Here is a 19,520-nt window from a genome sequence, read left to right as displayed (position 1 = left end):
CCTGAAAAAAGTGTTGTTAGAAACGAGCAGCTTTAAAAGTCCTGCTTCACCGTTGGTGTTTTTGTGTTTTTCAGTGGAGTGTTGTGCAGTAAGGTGAGGGATGAGAGCTGCAGGCTGTTGAACTTTGTCAGCCAAGAAGTGCTGTGTGCATCACAATGGATTATCTTCACAGCACTCGGGGAGGCTCAGAAAACAAAGCTCTGGCTCTGACCTGAAGCGCTTGGCTTGCCTACATGCTGATGGACATAACACAGCCTGACCTTCCACTTCCCTTTCCGAAGGGCAAAATGCTGTTTGTTTGTCTTCAGTCCCACGCTCCGTGTTCAGTGTGTGCTGTTATGGTGACCCTGCCCTTCGTTTTACAGCCAGAAATGCAGTTCTGGTTTTGGGAGCTTTGGGGAGGTTGTGCATCTGCAGCAAACAGGAGCAGCAGCTCCCTCTCAGCCCTGTGCCTGTCTGCTGTGTGCTCAGGAGTGTGCGAGTTTGTGACCACGGGCAGCAAGCCTGATGTGCTGGGCGCTTCATTTCATGGGAACGTTTCTTCGAATCCAAATCCTGGGCAGGAACGTAGCTCCAAATGTGGGCAGATAGCCTAGCGTTACTTTCCAGGAGGGTGTCGTGGGAGCTGACTTGACATTTCTCTCGTATGATGGTGACTGCTTTCGATGCCTTCTAATCCAGGTAAAAACTGGGATCTGAGCGCAGCACTGAGTGACTTTGAGCAGCTACGGCAGGTGCACGCAGGGAATTTGCCACACTCCTTCAACGAGGGCCGCAGCTACAAACCCCCAGAGAAGGAGGCAGCCCGGCCCGGGCGACCACCGCTGCAGCGGCAGGATGACATTGTGCAGGGTAAGAGCCGTCAGCCACGTCAGTGGAGCAGTTGGAGGATTGTAGAGCTGCTCTGGTTGGAAAAAGATCGTAAAAAGACCTTAAAGATCATCAAGTCCCTCTGCAGCCTAACCGTACTACGCTAACCCGAACAACCCTCTGCTAAATCGTGTCCCTGAGCAGCACATCCAAAGGCTTTTAGACACATCCAGGGATGGTGACTCAACCACCTCCCTGGGGAGCCTATTCAAGTGCTTAACGACCTTTTCTGTATAGAAGTCTTTCCTGATATCTGATCTAAACTTACCCTGGTGCAACTTGAGGCCATTTCCCCTCATCCTGTCACCAGTGAGAAGAGACCAGCCCTGCTGTGCTGCAGTCACCTGTCAGGGATGGGCAGGGAACAATAAGGTCTCCCTTCAGTCTCCTCTTCCCCTGCCCAAACAGCCCCAGCTCCTTCGGTCTCTCCTCATAGGGCACGTTCTCCAAGCTCTTCCCCAAGCCTTGCTGCCCTTCTCTGCACCTTTCTGTACTGAGGTGCCCAAACCTGAACACAGAACTGGAGGTGAGGCCTCAGCAGAGCCGAGTACAGGGCAGGATGACTTCCCTATGTCTGAGTTGGAGGTGTGTTGGAGCAATTCAGCTTTCCAAAAAGCACAAACTGAAGGCAGGGATTTTAGTAATGGCTTTGGTGAGGTTTGCTGCTTCTGCACCATTCGAGTGGTGTTTCGTTTTCCTTCCCCTCCCAGAAAAGCGCCTGTCTCGAGGCATTTCCCACGCCAGCTCCACCATTGTCTCCCTGGCCCGCTCCCATGTCTCCAGCAACGGCAGCAGTGAGCACCTGCTAGAGATGCCCATCTCCACCTTCCAGCTTCCCGACCTCACGGTGTACACAGAGGAGTTCCGCAGCTTCATCGAGCGAGACCTCATCGAGCAGTCAATGCTGGTGGCACTGGAGCAGGCTGGTAAGCAATTTACGCTCCCAAATTATTTCTTTTCCATGCCAGTGCTGCACGGTGGTGGCAGTTCGCAGCGGCGCCGACTGGAACATGCTGGCATATGTGCTGCGGGCTGCAAAGAGCTGAGAGCAGGGATGTGTATCTGTGATAGATTTTATTTCGTCCCTTTTTGTAGCGTGGTGCAAGGGTTGAGCAAGATTCTGCTTCACTTTGCCTGCAGACACAGAATGCAAATTGTGTGTGTTGTCATCGCTCATGAATGGTAATACTGACAAAAACACCAAGTTGCATTATCTCACCACCTAAGCCTCCCCATGCCCCATGCTGTCCTACTGCGAGAAGGGGGGGGAAGAAATGACTGCATAATGCAAAGAGCAGCGAATCATCTGGCCGGATATTAGAAGTGATTACAAATGTTTTAGGTGGATGATGCGTTTTATGTGCTTGCTAATTCAGTGCAGGAAAACTCGTCTGCTGGCTTTGTGTGTGCCTGGAGAGGAACCACCTCGTGAGCACGGACGGATTTGTTTTCCAACGTGCTGTTTTCCTCCTGAATAGTTGCTAGGTGATCTGTAAATAAGATTGGGCTGGTGAATGAATGGGACCTCCGTGAGCAGGGAGGAGCCTCGTCCCTGTTACAGGGTGGTGCATGGCTGGGGCAGGGTGGGGGCACCGGGCAGGAGCTCAGAAGCCTTTACATCTTCTGTCGCAGTGCACATACCTACAGAACTCCTATTCCTTCAGAGGGAACGTAGATTCTTAATCTCAAATTTTAGCCCTGTCCTGCTCAGGTGTTCCTGTAATAAATATTCTCATGTTTTGGAAATGAACACTTGATCCAAGCGATCTTGTTACGGCAGCATTGCTGTTTGTGCGTGGTGAAGCTGGTGCAAATTGAAGCACTCTTATCTGCATCTCAGCAGAGTTCAGGCTGGGTATTGGATTGCTGCATTTTTGGCACAAACTCTGGCCAACAGCTGTGGGACGTTTAGATCTGGTTTTCAGCACGGTTCCCTAAAACCATAACTGCTGTGAATCCCTTTAATGTACACATAACGCATCCAGCAGGTCCCTCTGCGACCTTGGTGGGAGAGGAGTGAGCTGTTGGCAGAGCAGGCAGCCCACCCTCAGGGGGAGCTGCGGCAGCCCCTCGGCTGCTCTCCTCCATGGGAGAGCTGGGGTGCTTCCCACAGGTAATGTTCACTAATTGACTTTTACAAAGCGCCCTTTGAGGGCAAAATGAACCTGCATTAGAGGTGTGGGTTTGTCACAAATGGGTGTTTATCTTTAATAAAGGGCTGCACTGCGTATATGGGATGCTCCAAGCGTGATTTGAAGCAGGGTGTTGAGCACGGTGCTGTGATCTACGCTGATATCCCTTCTTAATTTAGTGTGTGCTGTCCTTAGAGAATTAAGCAAATATTTTACAGACCAATAAACGTTAAGATACTCTTCTCATTCTATCCAGGGATCCCTTTACACCACTGTGGCAGAGTAAGCGTGCTTAAAGTGGCTGTAAATTGTAATGACATCCTCTTGGAAAGCTTTTAATATGCTCAGAGCTCTGGAAAGGCCTTGGTGGAGCTGCGAATTTGGCCCTTGCCGCAACCTTGGCGTTCTTTGTTGCAAGCCTAAATGGCTTAGGCCTTGTCCTGTGTTCTGCAGATGCAGGGTGCTTTTCTTGTTCTGCACGCAGAGCAGCAGCGGGCAGCGCCTTGCCTGAGGCCATCTGTAAAGTCAGGAAGAGTGGAAAGAAACCCTAGGCTTGATTGCTGTGCCTTTGCTCTGAGGTCAGTGAAATGATGCCAAGCCCTTTTCCAAAAGTCCCCCCAGCGTGTTGGCAAGGAAACTTCTGCTTCTTTCTCCAGGCTGGCGCTGCAGTAAGCGTCTGTAGGTGGACTGTTTAAAAACTGCTGAGTTAAGGATTCAGCCTCTCTGCCCTCAACGCTGGTGAACAAGTTCCTTGTTCCTGGAACGTAAGCATCCCGCGTCTCAAAGCAGGCAATCAAAGAAACCTGCACCCTTCCGTCCCTGCCTCAACCATGCATCACCCGGCTCCTGAAGCTTTTCAGCTGGGTTCAGCTCGTGCCTGACCAGAGGCACGTGTGCGCACGTACTCCCCACTCTTACGCACTGGCATCTGACCTGCAAAGCTTCTGCAGATATTTCAGCCTGTCAGTCATTGGCTGATTTTTCTCAAGAGAATCACAGCATCACAGAATTGTAGGGGTTGGAAGGGAGCTGCAGAGCTCATCGAGTCCAACCCCCTGCCAAAGCAGCTCCCTACAGCAGGTCGCACAGGTTGGCATCCAGGCAGGTCTTGAACATCTCCAGAGCAGGAGACTCCACCACCTCCCTGGGCAGCCTGTTCCAGTGAACAGTGGGACCCATAGAGACACGTTGGGAGCCATTGGGACCCATAGAGACACGTTGGGACCCACAGGCTCCACCACCTCCCTGCAGCCTGTTCCAGTGCTCCATCACCTCACTGCACAGCCGTTCCTTCACACACTGCTGCACAACTTCCTATGCTGCAGTTTCCAGCCATTTCCCTTTGTCCTGTCTCTACTCACCACTGAAAACAGTCCGGCCTCACCATTCTGCCCCCCACACCTCAGATATTTACAGACCTGGATCAGGTCCCCTCTCAGTCTCCTTTTCTCCAGGCTGAACAGACCCAGTTCACTCAGCCTTTCCTTATAGCAGAGATGCTCCAGGCCCCTCACCAAGAGGAGAGAGGTGAGCTCACAGCTGGGCCCACCTTGCTGCATCACCAACAGGTGATACCCAACACGTGAGGCTCCTGCTGGACCAGTGCTCGTGCAGAACCTCGTGGCTGGGATTCCTTTGGCCCCTCTGCTGTCGCCCTCAGCACTGAGAGTGGGAATCTGAGCCTCGGCTCTGGGGGAAGCGTGCCCAACAGCCAGCCTTAGAGCTGGTGCTGCCATGCTCTGCAGCATTCCTGCAGGTGGAAACGGCAGCAGGGTTAGCTGTGATGTGTGGTAAGCCTCTGGTTCTTGGCCTTCATGATGGTGGAAGATACATTCTGGTCAGGGAGAAAGCTACAGGTGTGTGAGTGCATCTCGATGAGCTCTTGTTGCCAGATCCTGAAATGGGAGAGTTTTCTGCAAGCTTTTGTCAAAGAGATGGGCTCCAAACTGGATGAGGGAGCCTGCAGACAAATTATCTAGTTTTAGATAGGATCAATGAGCTTGCCACATTTTCTTGCTGCTTTCTCCTTTTTTGGTCTCTGATAACCCAGTTCCAGGAGGTGATCCCACTCCTTCTCCACCCGGTGATTCAGCAAGGGGAGAAAAATGTGTTCTGCAGCAACTGCTGAAGCACAGAGGTGGGTGTTAGCGCTGGATCGCGTCAGCCTGAGGAGCCAGAGAACAAATCATCCCCAGGAACGCGGGGAGGGCGGCCCTCATTCCGCACGGAGTCCCTGGTAGCCTCAGGGAAGCCATTTGATTTCAGTGAGTCAGTGCTGGGCTTTGGGCGAGGAGCAGCGCTGTCTTCATTCCTTCCTATTTGTGTGACCTATTTAGAGGTTCCTGTTAGAGGAAAGCTGCGTTTCACAAAATGTGTGCGAGTTTGGACGCAGGTTCCTGAGCTCTTTTGGAACAAACAAATGCTTTTGCCGTGCAGAAAAACATCCTGAAAGCAGCTGCGTGGTGGAACTGGGTCCATAAGAGCGGTGCTGCTGGTGGCTGCTGCAAAGGGAAGCCCCTGACGCTGTGGACTGCTTCAGCTGTGCAAAAGAGCTGTCGCTGACCTCTTAGGTTTTGGAGCAGCATCAGCTCATAATGGAGCTTTTCCTGCCAGCCAGCAGGGAGAGAAACAAGCTGAAAAGCACAAGAAGAAGTGAGAGGTAGCCAGGAACCCGAAATGCTGCGATGAGCCAGCAGTGAGCTAGCAACAGCGAAGCTTTGGGTGCGCGTGTCAGTTTGTCCTGCCAGTCACACGCACGTTTCTCTCACTGCTGCTGAAGTGCTGATGGCAGGAAGATCCATTGTGCTCCTGAATCCAATTATTTTTCCCTTCTGCTGGCATGCAGAGCTTCCAGGAGTTGCTGCTAATAACTGTGTGTGGAGAAAGATGTTGTTTTAAATACTTCTAGGGGGCCTCTTGGCCCTTTACTGCCTTACCACAAGCAAAATATTGAGAAAGTTTGGGGAATGTGGCTCCTTCAGAGGGAGTGAAGCTGCAATGACCTCTTGCATAACTCAGAGCGTGTGGAAGTCTGGACAAATTACTCTGCGTGCCTCGCCGTGGATGTGCAGCACGTCGTGACTGCATGCCGCAAAGAGAAGAGCCTGCTGAAGGTGTGTGTGTGTGTCTGGGCCTGGCTGTGCTCTCTGGGACTCTGCACAACTCCGGAGTGCTGAGCAGAGGTGCAGCAAACACGCTGGGAAGACAAATCTCACAAACCCAGTGACTGCTTCCAGGCACGGAGCAGCAACGTTCCTGGGGAAACACACGAAGGCAATAAGGATCTCAGTGCTGACTGCGGTAGCGTTCTGATTTTGTTCAGCTTTTGTTAGATGCCGTTTTGCTTCTCGCTCTGCTCTTCTGGCTCCGCTCCACTTGGCGAAGGTTTGCGACGTTGCCGTGCCAGAAGCAATATTGAGTGCAGATCAGCCCCTGTTCCAAGCAGAGCTATTGTCTCTGCAGCTCCAGCAGGTTCCTTTCCCGATGCTGAGAAGAGCAATCGGCAGCATCGCATCCCAGCTGCCTGTTCTGCTTTTCCTGTCTTTATCTCCCAGCGGTGTTTAAAAGTGCTTTTCTGAACTTAGCTCTCCTGCGTCTGCTCTCACTGAGGTCGTGCAAACAGTTTCAAGCAATCACGTGCTCCTTGTGGAGCCAGGGGCCGTGCTCAGGAGCAGGGATGTTTGCTGGGAGTGCAGGCAAAAGGAAGCTGTGCTGGAAGAGCAGTTCAAGTGCGTGCAATGCTTTTGCCCCCTGAACAGAACGTCCCCTCCCAAGTGCTTGTTGCAGGTGCAGGATCTGCTGCCAGAAGCCGCAGCCTCCTCCAGGGGCCGCGGTGCAGTGGTGAGCAGTTGTGAGCTGGAGTCGTAACACAGCTTCCTTCCCCTGATCGATGTTTAACTTCCAGCCTTCAGCTGAACTGCGGTGTGTTAATTTTTCCTAGCTTCTATTTTTAGATGAGCTGAAAACCCCCTCTCTTAACTTGTAGTCATTCACGTGCCTTATATTACCCAAAAGCTGCTATTTTTAAGCACTGTCAGTTTACGTTTTCATTGGTGAAGCTGCTTGGCTCAGCAGCAGAAGTTCTGAGAGCTGCCCACACGAGATGCGTTGAGTTCTGCTTCCTAGAAGCAACTGAGAGCACTGGTTATTAACTGGGGAAACCAGAAGAGCTGAGCTGTTGGCACCTTTTGTGGCTGGTGCTTTGGTGCTTTTGGCCTGATGGTTGGCTGGAGTTGTGAACCAAGCAGAGAGAAAAATGGGCAGGAGGAGAACGCTGGTCCGGGTTAAATCCTAGCTGGGCTGGCTTCTGCTTCCAGCTTTAGCTCTGATTTATTTGACCTGAAGTCATTATTTCCCGTGTCCTGCCTGTTCTTGCAGCCTGGCCTTCTCCCCAGGTCACCGTGATGATGTTGTAATTCCAGCCTGTCCTTTTATTGCATCTTCTTCGCTCCTTTCCTCTTGCAGCTGCAGGATGGATGTGCAGCTCATCTCTGTTGGTGCTCCCATTGCATATTAAGCCGGCTGCAGCCCTCATCTCCCTTATTTTTTTGGTTCCATGTCCAGCTATGTGCCTGGTTTTCATGCCCTCAAATATTCCCCCAGGTCGTCTGAACTGGTGGGCGAACGTGGATCCCAGCTGCCAGAGGCTGCTTCCCCTGGCCACCACGGGTGATGGGAACTGCCTGCTCCATGCTGCGTCCCTGGGTAAGAGCTTCACCGAGCGCATGGCCGGGCAAGCAGCTCAGTGATTCCCTCCAGCAGCCTCCCCTCTTTACCCCAGCTGCTTTCTGCTGTCAGCTCAGACAGCTGGAGGTGGAAGGAGAGCCCAGGCACCCTGTCTGCCTCCGGGACGAGCAGCACCGCGTGCCCATCTGTCCCTGTGGGATGCCGCGGTCTGGCTGCTCGCCCCAGGCAGGCAGCAGTGGATGTGCAGGGCTGGCGAGGAGAGCTGGAGCCGAGGGAAGCGAGCTGCCAAGTGCTTGTGTACTTCTAAATCTGTTCTCGCTGGGCTGGGCCTCGCCTCTTCCCTTTGGCAAGTTTCCCCGTGTTTCTGAAGGAAATGTGAAATAACAGAGCCGCCCAGTTCTCCGGAGGTGGCTGAGCAGAGCACTTCCAAGAGCCCAGTTTTGCTCCTGTGCGTTCACCTCGTGACAAATTTTTGAGGTTTCCAGACTTCAAAATGAGTGGCCTTGTGTATTTGTGCGGCTGGCTCTGTTCAGACACAGCGAAGCCGCAGTCTCATTTCACCTGGTCTGCATTTTCCCTCGACGGAGCAGCCTAGCATTGGTGGAAGGCACCATGTGCTCACGGGTTTGGGGGAGAGTCCTTGTAGCTGGAGTCCTTACAGCTTCTGGTTGTGGCTGTCTGAAAGCAGGCCGTGGATGGGATGTGGCTTTGAGCAGGGAGTTTGTGGACCCAGCTGTTTGGGTTGGCCCTGCTCAACTTGCATCGCTCTGCCTTTGTTTCCCGTTGTACCACTTGCCCTGCTTTGTGGCACGCTGTAGGACTTAAGCTTACACTGATTATGTAGCAGAGGGTGGAGAAGTGCCAGTTCTTGCTAATCCCCCGGTGTTTTTCCTTCCCTCCATGCAGGTATGTGGGGTTTCCACGATAGAGATCTCGTGCTTCGCAAATCCCTTTATGCCTTAATGGATAAAGGTGTGGAAAGGGAAGCCCTGAAGCGGCGCTGGCGTTGGCAGCAGACGCAGCAGAACAAGGAGGTAGGAACCAGACTGAATGTAGCCTGGGAGCAGAGTGCAAAATCCTGATCAGGCGTCCCATAGGTTTGGGAGGAAAAACAAATGTCTTCAGTTTTAGGCAAGTCCGCATCTAGCGCCAAGATGAGAAATATCCTTCAACATAAACCCTGGCTGTGAAACTTGGGTGAAATTCTGTGTGTTACAGAGTAGGAAAATTCCTTTATTAGAGCCGTGTTGTGTCCAGCACGGATGGAAAACAAACGTTGCCACAGGCTGAAGATGCAGCCTTGCTGGGCTGCCTGGCAGCAGGATGCGATGTGTAAGAAGTGCTCCTGTGGGAGGGGGTCAGAAAGATGCACTGCAGCTGAAGCCAAAAAGGAAATCATGAACTTGCCACACTGAAGACTTCAAAGCTGTGACGTGCTCAGCCCCCACCCCAAAAGCAGGGACCAGCCTTTGTCAAGGTGGAAAGTTACCACATGTCCTCAAATGGAGCTCTATTTTTTGTTTGTGAGCAGGGTAAACTTTGGTTTCCACCTGACACTGAAGGATGTTGTTTACTTTCCAGCTTCCTTTTTGTTTTTGGAAGGGCACAAAGATTAATATCTTGACGGTTTGATTAAAACAAAAGTGTATTTCACTGTTTGAAACAGAGTGGTAATAAATAGTGGAGGTTTTACTGCTATTGAAAGCATGCTTCTGGGCATCTCTTTAATCTGCATGCGCAAGGCTGTCTCCAGAGCTAGCTAACAACAGAGTCCTGTCACTTGTAGATCCTACTTGAGAATGTTGGTGCTGCAGGACCTTGGTGGCGCCATTCCCTTGTCACATCCCCAGCAGAAGCATCTGGGGACAGCAGCAGGCAGAGGAGATGCATGCAGCCGGGTGGAGCAGCCCTGGTTCCATCAGTGGTGATGAGGAGACGGTTGGACTAAGTGATCTTGTAGGTGGTTTCCAACCTTGTGACTCTATGATCGGTGCTGCAGGCACTGCTGGGCTCGTCCCTTCCAGAGCAGCTCCAGAAGATGCAGCCCAGCAATGGAAAGCGCTCTGACTTCCACTCTGGGTGGAACATCCTCCTTTGTTTTGCTTTAGATGGGTGATGGAAGAATTCATAGCAAAAGCTTAACCAGGAGCAGAGAAAGTTAATCAATACTTTGCTGAGCAAACGGAGCTGGCTGAACTGTCAGTTACTTCTGGTTCGTGGTGTGAAGGTTTCCTTGGCGGCTCAGAAGGTTTAGGATGTTGTGTTTGGAGGCTGGAGCTCTGATTTTTGGAGCCCAGGAAAGCAGGAGGAGAGGAGGGCTGCTGCACTTGCTGGGGCGTTTCTTGGTGCTTTTCCTTAGGACCTTGAACACAGCAGGCTCCAGCGTAGCTTTTGGCTTGGTCCATTTCAGGTCGTTTCCCATTTTGCTCAGGGTTCGTGTGCTGTCTGATACCTTTCAACTCCTGGATGTGTTGGAAGCTCTGTGAAAAGCTGCTGTGTTAGAAGAGCTGTGGTCCCCAAACCGAATTCTTACTGCAGGCTTTTAGGGTTCGGATGGCTGTAGGAAGGGCAGCGTGTTCTGTACGTGTGCTGCTGTGGATGGACTTCAGAGCACTGCAGGTCTGTGAGGCTGTGCCATATGTGGGCTTTCCTTGCAGTGCCACTGCCTTCAATGCTGGATCAGAGTAAGAGTAAAGCTTTCCTCTCGTTCTGTGGATCGAAATGTTGATTTCCACCCCACAAACACTCCAGGTCTTCATTGGAGGCCGATTGTCTCCCTGTGAGAACATTGATTTGGGAAACGCGTGCATTTTTGCGTGACGAATTGATGATTTTTACATCAACCCAACGAGAGGCGCTGCGGCCGCATGTACAAAACTGCAGAAACTGGAAAGGAAAAAAAAGTTAGTCTGAGGATTTTGTCCTCTTTGCCTTTTTCAGTCCGGTCTGGTTTACACCGAGGAGGAGTGGCAGAAGGAGTGGAATGAGCTGATCAAGTTGGCCTCCAGCGAACCTCGCGTGCACTACGGCACCAACGGAGGCGGCTGCGGAGGGTAGGTGGAGCAGGACAGAGCTGAGCGCTGATCTCCCATCTTTTATCATCTCCGTGGCCCCAAAATGAGAGTGAAAAACAAAAAACGAGGATTTCAGCAGCGTTCTGTGCCCCTCCGTGTTGCAAGGGCACTTGATTGCTGCAGGCATCCCAAACTAACGCCGCTCTGAGGCTCCAAGAAGCACCAAGTAACGCAATGGTGTTTCCTGGAAACAAACCCTTGTCGTAGAAAAGGAATTGGTTTTGATCTATGTCTAAAATCTGAGATCAGAAAATGAAACTTGACAGGCAACTGCAGCGAAACAATGTCAGAATCTCTTGCTGTCATTAAAAGCAATGAGCAGAGGAGCAGGGGATGAAAAATGATTGATTTCTTGTTTCTGAAAGTGTTGAAAGCTCCGAGGAACCCGTGTATGAGAGCCTGGAGGAGTTCCACGTTTTTGTGCTTGCCCATGTGTTGAAAAGGCCCATCGTGGTGGTGGCAGACACGATGCTGCGAGACTCAGGGGGAGAAGGTAGGAATGGCACTCTTGGTTCTTCTGCGCGCGCTCGTTCCGTGCGTTTTCCCTTGGCTCCATGTGGTTCCTGGGCACTTTGTGCCTGATGAAGCTGCATCTCCAATCTGACAGCAGAGCACGGGGGGGCTGAGCTTCTGTAGCTGCCGTGGGTGATTCCAGGGGGGGGTGTGAGGCGTGCAGACATCACAGCCTGTCCTGTTGCCTTTTCATTATGTTTTTCTACCTCTTCTGCCCCTGCACATGTGGGCGTACAGAAGGGAAATTCCGTTCCCTGCATGTAGTATTTTCCACTGGCAGAGTTAATTTCCTGTCAGAGAAGATTAATCAATTACCATCGTTCTGGGTGCAAGCTTAATTGTTTCTTTTGTGGAGGAGCGAAGAAGGGCTTTCATAGAAAACACAGATTCATTTGGTACCTGTTTTTCTCCTGGTGTGAAATGAATGTCTGCCTTGGGGGTTTTTTGTCCCTCAAGTTGACAGAAAATCACAGGTAAAACCTCGAAGTGAAACAAACAGTGTTCTGGAGCACTTTCAGTATAAACAACTCTTCCCTCTTTAACCTGTCTTGAAAACTGATCAGCCCGATTTCTTTCCAGCCTTTGCCCCTATTCCCTTTGGAGGTATCTACCTTCCCCTGGAAGTTCCAGCCAACAAATGCCACCGCTCTCCGTTGGTACTGGCATACGACCAAGCCCATTTCTCTGCCCTGGTATCCATGGAGCAGAAGGAGTCCACGAAGGATCAAGGTGTGTGATAAACGAGCGCCGTGAGTTGCGGTCGCAGAGCTGCGTGTGCTTTGGGTGACAGCAGAGGCCATCAGAGCTGACGCTGTTGTTGGTGAGCCCTCGCAGCCTGGCTGCCGGCAGCGTGGCTCAGGGCTCGGGGAGGCTGCAGGGGAGCTGGATTCACCTGGGCTGTGTGCTGGAGGTGGATGCAGCTCTGTGTCAGCTGCAGTTCTGGGGACCGAGGAGACGCAGCGCGGAGGCAGCAGGCTTTGTCTCTGTGCCAAATCCCGTCCTCTCGGGTGCTGAGGGCCTTTCTGTTCTCTTCCTTGCGCAGCTGTGATCCCCCTGACGGACTCTGAGCATAAGCTGCTCCCCGTGCACTTTGCAGTGGATCCTGGGAAGGACTGGCAGTGGGGAAAGGATGACGGTGACAACGTCAAGCTGGCCAGGTTGGTGATGGGGCACGGAGCGGCTGCAGTGCGGCCCTTCCTCGGTTATGCTCACAAACACGGGGGGTTCTGTAGAATATTCTGGGTGGGACGATGACATCTCGCCAGCTTCCCTGTCCAGGGTAAGCAGTGATTGCTCCGAATGCTGTGTGGAGGTGCAGATCAGGCTTAGATCGTACCTGAGAAGCAAAGGAGGAGCAGCTGCTGTAGCCTGTATTGCAGACATGAGAAAGGTGTATTTTTCCATTCCTGTGCCCCCCCGTTTAAGAAGGCAAATCCCTTCCACTGGAGTCGGAGGACGGCCTGCAGGCAGCCCCAGCCTATTTTGGGCTCAGGCTGTGGGCAAGCCCTGTCATCATTCGGGAGGAGCAAATTTCCTGTTGGTGAGCCAGAAATCACCAGCAGTGGCATCGTGTGGGAGAGCTGGGGCATGACTTGTCCATCATTTGGGTTAGGAAATGTAGAAACCTCCAAGGTCAGAGTATTCAGGCTCAGGGCAGGCTTAAGAGATACAGATGTCTCCTCGGAGGGATTCCGAGCCAATAGGAAATACCTGTGTTTTTAGTGGGGAAAAATCTGCAAGTGGAAATTGTTGAGAAAACATCTTTTTTTATTTTTATTTTTAAGAGGAAAATCGTTTTGAAAGGAGCTCTAATTAGATCTGTGATGTCTGCTGTCTTGTTACTTGTCTCACATGCAAGTAAGGATTGCTGGCCAAGTTGGTTGTAACTCGTAGAAAACTCAATTCTGACATTCAGAAGTCTCACATACTTATTTTGGCTTTAATTGAAAGGTCTGGGAGACTTCTAAAAACGCTGGCTTTTGTGTTGCTGTTGTCTTGGTTGTTTCTAACTGATCTATGAAAATGCATTAAAACAGACAACTGAAGGTGGAAAAAAGAACCTTTGTCGTAGAGTGAAACGGGCTGTGACTCTTCTGCTTTACATTTCAGCGTGACGCTCTCGTTGGAAGCAAAGCTGCACTTGCTGCACAGCTACATGAATGTTAAATGGATCACGTTGCCTTGTGACATGCAGGTAAGAGATGAGGAGCGTTTCCTTTGCTGAATTATTTACGCTTCCCTTCTGCAGGGCTGCAGAGGTGAAATTGTCCCTGGCTTCACGTGAGGCTCTGCGCTCCGTTCTGCGCTGCAGCTTTGTTGCTCTGGGCAGATGAGCCACCCGTGTTTTGGTGCACGCTTTTTTTGCAGAGCTTTTCAAGCCTGTTTTTACCCTTCACGCCAACGTGAGGCCGCCCCGCTGCGCATCCTGCTGTGTGCGTTTGGCAGCGCCGGCGGCTGCTGCTTGTTCCAAGACAAACACTGAGCGTTGGTTTACAGCCGCCAGAAGCTGCCCTGAGGGTCACGGTGTGACTGGAGCTTTCCTGGGACCTTATGTTGGCTCATAGAGTTCTGAAAACTTCCATCTGTTTCCAGCATCTTGGTGGTGATGCAGCTGCCCCAGTGGTGGGGATGTCCCCAGGCTGCCGAGCATGGAGGAGGTTTCTTGTTTTTCTCCTTTTGCTCCTGTCTCCTCTTTTGGCAAAAATTCCCTGGACTTCCTCGTGAGCTGTTCTGATCACAGCCGCTCTGATCTGCCTGAAGCTGTTAAGGCGTCACTGCAGCACAGCTCGAGTGGTGACGTTTGGTCGCTCTGTGCTGCAGCATCTCTGATATGCAGTAGCTCCGGATCTGAGAGCCGCCACTCGTCCCCTCCGTTCTCCTGGCACATGCCTGCGTCTCTGCTTCACCTTCAGCCTGAAAAATCTTGTCTGAGCAGCTCAGTGACTTGCTATGTGTTTTCTTTCTCCCAGGCGCCTTTGGCCCAGCCGGAATCCCCCACAGCCTCAGCAGGGGACGATGCCCGTTCAGCTGCGGAGTCGGGAGAGTCAGACAAGGAGTCGGTCTGCAGCAGCTCAGCAAGCAACGGGGGCAGCAGGGGCTGCAAGGACAAAGAGAAACCAAAGAAAGACCGAGAAAAGGACAAGGAAAAGGATAAGAAACGGGCCGACTCGGTTGCCAATAAGCTGGGCAGCTTTGGCAAGACTTTGGGAAGTAAGCTAAAAAAGAACATGGGTGGGTTGATGCACAGCAAAACTATCAAGGGAGGTGTGAGCAACGGGCAGGGGGACACCCTGGAGAAGAAGAAAAAGGGATCCTTGAAGACGAGGAAAGGCAGCAAGGAGGAATCCTCCCAGGGAGACCTTTCGGTTCCTGGGGAGAAAAGCTGCGTGGGTAAAGCAGCCTCCGAGAAGCCCTCGGACCCCTACAAGTACAGCAACGACGTGCGGCTGAGCCTCAGCATCCTGCGCGCTGCCATGCAGGGCGAGCGCAAGTTCATCTTCGCCGGCCACCTGAAGACCGGCCACCGGCACCAGTACCAGGAGGAGATGATCCAGCAGTACCTCCTGGATGCTGAGGAGCGCTTCCTGGCCGAGCAGAAGCAAAAGGAGGCGGAGAAGAAGGCGCTGGGGAGCGCCGCCCCTGCCAAGAAGCTAGAGGTGGAGGTGAGGGGCGAGGAAGCCCTGCACGGCCCCGTGTACCCACAGCCCCCCCCGGCCTATGCCATCCACACCCCGGATTTGGCCATCGGCGCTAAAATGGCCGCGTTTCCCTCCAGCTACTCAGGCGTCTTCACCTTCCCCAGGCCCTCCGTGGTCGGCGGCGGTGCAGAAGGCTCGCACCCCCCCAGCTACCACGAGGGTCGGCGGCAGGTGGCGGGGGGCTCCTGCAGCGGCCTCCCCCCCTACGCCACCCTGCCCCGGCACTGCGCTCAGGCGCGGCCGCAGCCTTCCCACGTGGGGAGGTTCTCCCCCACGGACACGGACGTTCAGCCCAGCTTCCCCACGGAGTGCGACGCCCCTGCCTGCGTTCCCCCCCAGCACAGCAACGGTTACCGGGAGTACGTGGAGCAGGACGGCCCGCAGAAGGGAGCATCCGTGGACAAGACGAGAGGCAGGGTTCTTTATGGCGTTCAGCAGACCAAATGCAAGCAGCCAAACTGCAGCTTTTACGGGCACCCAGAAACCGGGAATTTCTGCTCCTGCTGTTACAAAGAGGAGCTGAAACGTAAAGAGCGCGAGGCGCTGGTGCACAGGTTCTGAGCGCTGCCAGGGCCGGACCTGCAGCACGTGAGGAATGCAATAATGTGTGGTTTGTCCCCGCGCTGCTCCTCTCGCTGGCTGGAAGGAGGGAGGGGGCTGACAGCGGCGTTCAGCTCTGCGCTGCGGAGGAGATGCGGGCGAGGGGCTGAGGGGAGCGGTGCCTCCCTGCAGAGACTCGGGCAGAGGGGCTCATCCTGCCTGGATGGGGTCGGCGCAGGGGCGAGCTCAGGTGGGAGCTGGGGGCGGAAGGGGGGTCCAGCGATCCGTATCCCAGACCAAAGCTTTCAGCTGGACCCCGACGGCGCCCCGCTCCAATAGTGCTTCCCAGAACGGAGCAGGACGCCCCACGATCCCAGTGAGGAAGTCGCAGACCTTTCAACAGAGAGATTTTTGTTGTTTTTTTTTTTTTAACACTTTATTATTATTTTTTTTCCTGGTACTGAGAGAAACGTCGTTGGAACGGGACGTTGTCGTTTTGTTTCGGTGGGACCGAGCCCGTCGGATGTCTCAGCGCCTTCAGCTCCATGGGGGCTCTGCCCTCCCCCCCTTCGGGCTCGGCTCTGGTTTTTAAATACTGTTTTTAAGCTCTTCAGGAGGGCGGGAGGGGGACCGAGGGTTGGTCTCAGCGCTGAGCGGTGATGAGTTTCCCTGCAGCAGAGCCGTTCTGTTGGCGGTACAGAGATGACAGAAGGTGGGTCGGTGCCCCCACCAGCAAAACCTCCGGCGTGGAGCAGGAGAGAGGACAGAGCCCTGCAGCACGGGAGGTAACGCCGCGCCGCCCTTAGCTTCCAGCCCCACGTGGATACGCGCGATAACTTTCTACTTGAGCAAGCTACTTCCATACTACCTCTGTTCTGCTGAATAGAATTAACTCGGCTCCATTTTGCTGAGCCACGTAACTGACCTTTAGGCTGAGTAATACGAGAGATATTTTTGATAACAGGGCTAAAGAGCGAGGCGTAAGGAAGGCGAACCCGTAACTGCGTCACTCACAGCCACGCGGCCGCGGCGCTCCCCGCTCGGCCCTGCGGTCGCCGGCGTTCACGTCTCGCAGGGGGGGCTGTGATTCAGCACTGCGATGTTTGCACAGATATATTTTTTGTTGTTTTTGTAATTAGGGATCCCAAACCGGGCTCCATCCTCGGCCCAGTCCTGTATAGAGCGAGGTTCAGCATTTTACCACGTGGAAATAAAAGATGAGTTCTGCCGATAACTCAAAAGCTTTACAACATTCCCTTGTTGTTGTTTCTCAGAAGGCACCCAACTATGCAATCCCTCCTCGTGCTGCTGCGGGGAGAACCGGGCAAGTGTGCTTACCTGGAGCATCGCCCACAGCCTTACAGCTCGTGGTTCTGACAGCAGATTCTGCCCATTTCATGTCTGAAACCCCACAGAATTTAGGGCCTTTCCCCCCTGGAGGCGGCTGGCTGCACCGTGTTGCTGTGCTGCAGGGCGCCCCGGGCTCAGCTGGCTGTAAATAGCAGAGTTCTTTCACCGGTTTCACTCACTGAAGTTGGTTTTGGTTTTCCTACCGCTGCTGATCTGAGTGCAGGGCGGCCGTGAGCCATCGCAGGTAACAGCGGGGTCTCATGCAGGGGGCTCAGCTCCCGGCCCATGGGAACGGCACAGGTCAGTGCAGGGGGCTGCTGGGCTCCCATTGCAGCGTGAAGCTCTGCGCTCCCTGCCCCAACCGTGGGCAGTGCAGGACAGGGGGGAAGGCAGATCCCACTGCTGCCCCATGGCCACGGTTTGGGGGAAGCATCTCCATTTCAGAGCCTCCCACAGTGGGCTGAGCTTTGGGCTCTGGGTTCGGCGCCGCTCCGTGTTTGCTGATAGCAAAGTGCTGTGAGGGGAGAAGCGTAGGAGAGCAGCGGTTGGATGGACGCCTGCAACCACGTCGGCTTATGGAGGAAACAAACCGACCCTATGGCTGCGGAGCTGCTGGTGCGGCTCCCAGCAGAAAACCATCTCCTACCCCACGTGGAGCTGCTGCCGCTGCTTCTCCTCCTGAGGGCTTTGGGGGAGAAAAGGGCTTTTGGAGGAGTGCTGCGTCCCTGCAGTGTTCCTGGGGGAGAGGAGAAAGGGGGTCTGAGGGCTGCGACCCCCCTGCTGGGCCGTGGGTGCAGTTTCCCATTGTGGGGTTTTTGCAGGCGCAGCAGTGGGGCAGCAGCTTCCCCGCCTGCTCTGCTGTGGGTGGTGGGGTTTGTAGCTTTTTTACACACAAAACTGGGGAGGAAAAACAAACCAACAAACAAAGCTTTAGGCAAAATGAGGTTTCCAGTGTAGTGAGCGGCAGGGTATTTTTTTCTATGAAGCGGGGACCCTAAGCATCGCCGGCCCTCACAGCTGCACCCGAGGGCGATGGCTGCATTTCTTCGGGATTTTTTCAGGTCCTTTTTGTTTCCTTTATGGTGAAACGGCAATTGCATTTCATTTTAAAGGGATCCCTCAATACAAATCCTATTTACTGCAAAGATCTTCACCATCCACTGCTTCCTTCCCGGGGCCGCGCTGCAGCCCAGCTCAGGTGCCCGTCTTTATGAGCAGGGCTGAAGGGAGAGCAGCTCACCTCCAACGCGCCTCTCCTGGGGGAAAGCACCAAGCTGCTTCCTGGGATGGGGACGGGGCGGCCGCCGCGATGCCCAGGGCTTCAGGTGCACTTCTTGGGGTGGTGGGAGGAGTGCTGGGTGCCCCCCGCTTTGTCCCACCTGCAGGCTGAGCCCCAGTTCGGCCCCGCGCGTCCATGGCTGGGTTGGAGGCTGCGGCACAAGAGGTGACCTGAATGAATTCCGCAGATCTGGACAAAACGCTTTTCTTTTCCAATTTCTATTGCAATTATGGGGTTGGTGACCTTCCCCCCTCCCCCTCCCTTCACCCCCCTCCCCAAAACAAGCTGTACCAGCACTGGATGGCGCGTTGTATCGGGCTGTACCCCCTCCTTCTGCTTCCATGGCCTCACTGACAATAAACGCTCTTCCTCACGCCCGCCTCGTTCCTGCGCCGTGGGCTGAGCCTCCCCAGCTCTGGGCTTGTGGGTCTGAGCGGATTTTCCTCCCATTCATTTGAGATTTCCCTCTGCTGGGTACCAAAGGCCGCTCTCAAAGAGAATTCAATGCTGTCTCTCTCCATCTCGGCCTTTTAGGGGACCCTTTTCCCCAGGCACTGCTGGATGGATGCTCGGAGCGCAGCACAGACACAACCCAGCCCCATGAAACACTGAAACGGAGGCAGGAGGAGAAAGGGGCGGCTGCAGCCCCACGGCTCTGTGGGGTGAACCTGTTTGGGGTCAGATCCCAAAAGCCCCCGCAGAACCTGACCTGGGAGCTGCTCCCCTGTGCTGCACCGCGTCGGTATCCCAGGCTGACCCCGGCTTTGGCATCTGGCCCTGGCTGAGGGCCTGCAGGAAATTCCTCCCGTCTGCGCAGCACTGCAGCCCCAGCCCCAGCAGGTCCCCGGGTGCCGTATTCCTACAGGTGCAGTATTGGGGATGGCCTGAGATGCGCAGCTGTGACTCCTGGGGTCCATCGTGGGAGTCTTGAAAAGGCTGTGGGCCAAAAGAAGTGGGGGGGGGGAGGGTGTCTGGTGAGTCATGGGGGGGCAAGAGGGGCTGGGGGCTGTGTGGGGCCGGCTGGGGAGAGGTGTGGGGTACAGCAGCATCCATCCCTTGTGGGATGCGGGAGCTGCACGTCCGCAGTGCAGCACCGTGCTTCCATTATAGGAGTCAGGGAGATTCATGTCCCCCTCCAGCACCATGCCGACCTATTGGGGTGCTGGGAGCTGTGCAACGCCCCCCCCCCAGCACCACGCATCCCTTATGGGCTTCAGGGTCCTGTAGACCCCCTGTCCAACTCTGTGTCTCCCTTATGGGGTGGTGGGGAGATGCATCACCCCCCTCCAGCACCACACATCCCTTATGGGATTCAGAGAGAGATTTGTCCTCCCCCAGCCCCACAGCAACCTACTGGGGTGCCAGCTGCAGGACCCCC

At 54.0% G+C, this 19,520-nt stretch overlaps 1 protein-coding gene across 2 annotated transcripts in view; it reads left to right on the top strand.

Annotated features, from left to right (window-relative positions):
- OTUD7B (OTU deubiquitinase 7B) overlaps positions 1 to 18,548 on the top strand; it is a 35,366-nt gene extending 16,818 nt beyond the window's left edge. For both annotated transcript variants that reach the window (XM_048928948.1, XM_048928950.1), the window contains exons 3-12: positions 682 to 852; positions 1,581 to 1,796; positions 7,605 to 7,706; positions 8,595 to 8,722; positions 10,629 to 10,741; positions 11,128 to 11,255; positions 11,855 to 12,004; positions 12,318 to 12,432; positions 13,385 to 13,469; positions 14,245 to 18,548. In XM_048928948.1, coding sequence (XP_048784905.1) covers positions 682 to 852; positions 1,581 to 1,796; positions 7,605 to 7,706; positions 8,595 to 8,722; positions 10,629 to 10,741; positions 11,128 to 11,255; positions 11,855 to 12,004; positions 12,318 to 12,432; positions 13,385 to 13,469; positions 14,245 to 15,534 — 2,498 coding nt within the window. In that variant the 3' untranslated portion in view covers positions 15,535 to 18,548. The remainder of the gene's footprint in view (positions 1 to 681; positions 853 to 1,580; positions 1,797 to 7,604; positions 7,707 to 8,594; positions 8,723 to 10,628; positions 10,742 to 11,127; positions 11,256 to 11,854; positions 12,005 to 12,317; positions 12,433 to 13,384; positions 13,470 to 14,244) is intronic.
- Positions 18,549 to 19,520: the final 972 nt, after the last annotated feature.

The sequence above is a fragment of the Lagopus muta genome, chromosome 29 (genome assembly GCF_023343835.1).
Source record: "Lagopus muta isolate bLagMut1 chromosome 29, bLagMut1 primary, whole genome shotgun sequence".
Classification (NCBI taxonomy): Eukaryota; Metazoa; Chordata; class Aves; order Galliformes; family Phasianidae; genus Lagopus; species Lagopus muta.
Note: the sequence above shows the minus strand (reverse complement) of the source record. Positions and strands in the feature narration are given on the sequence as shown.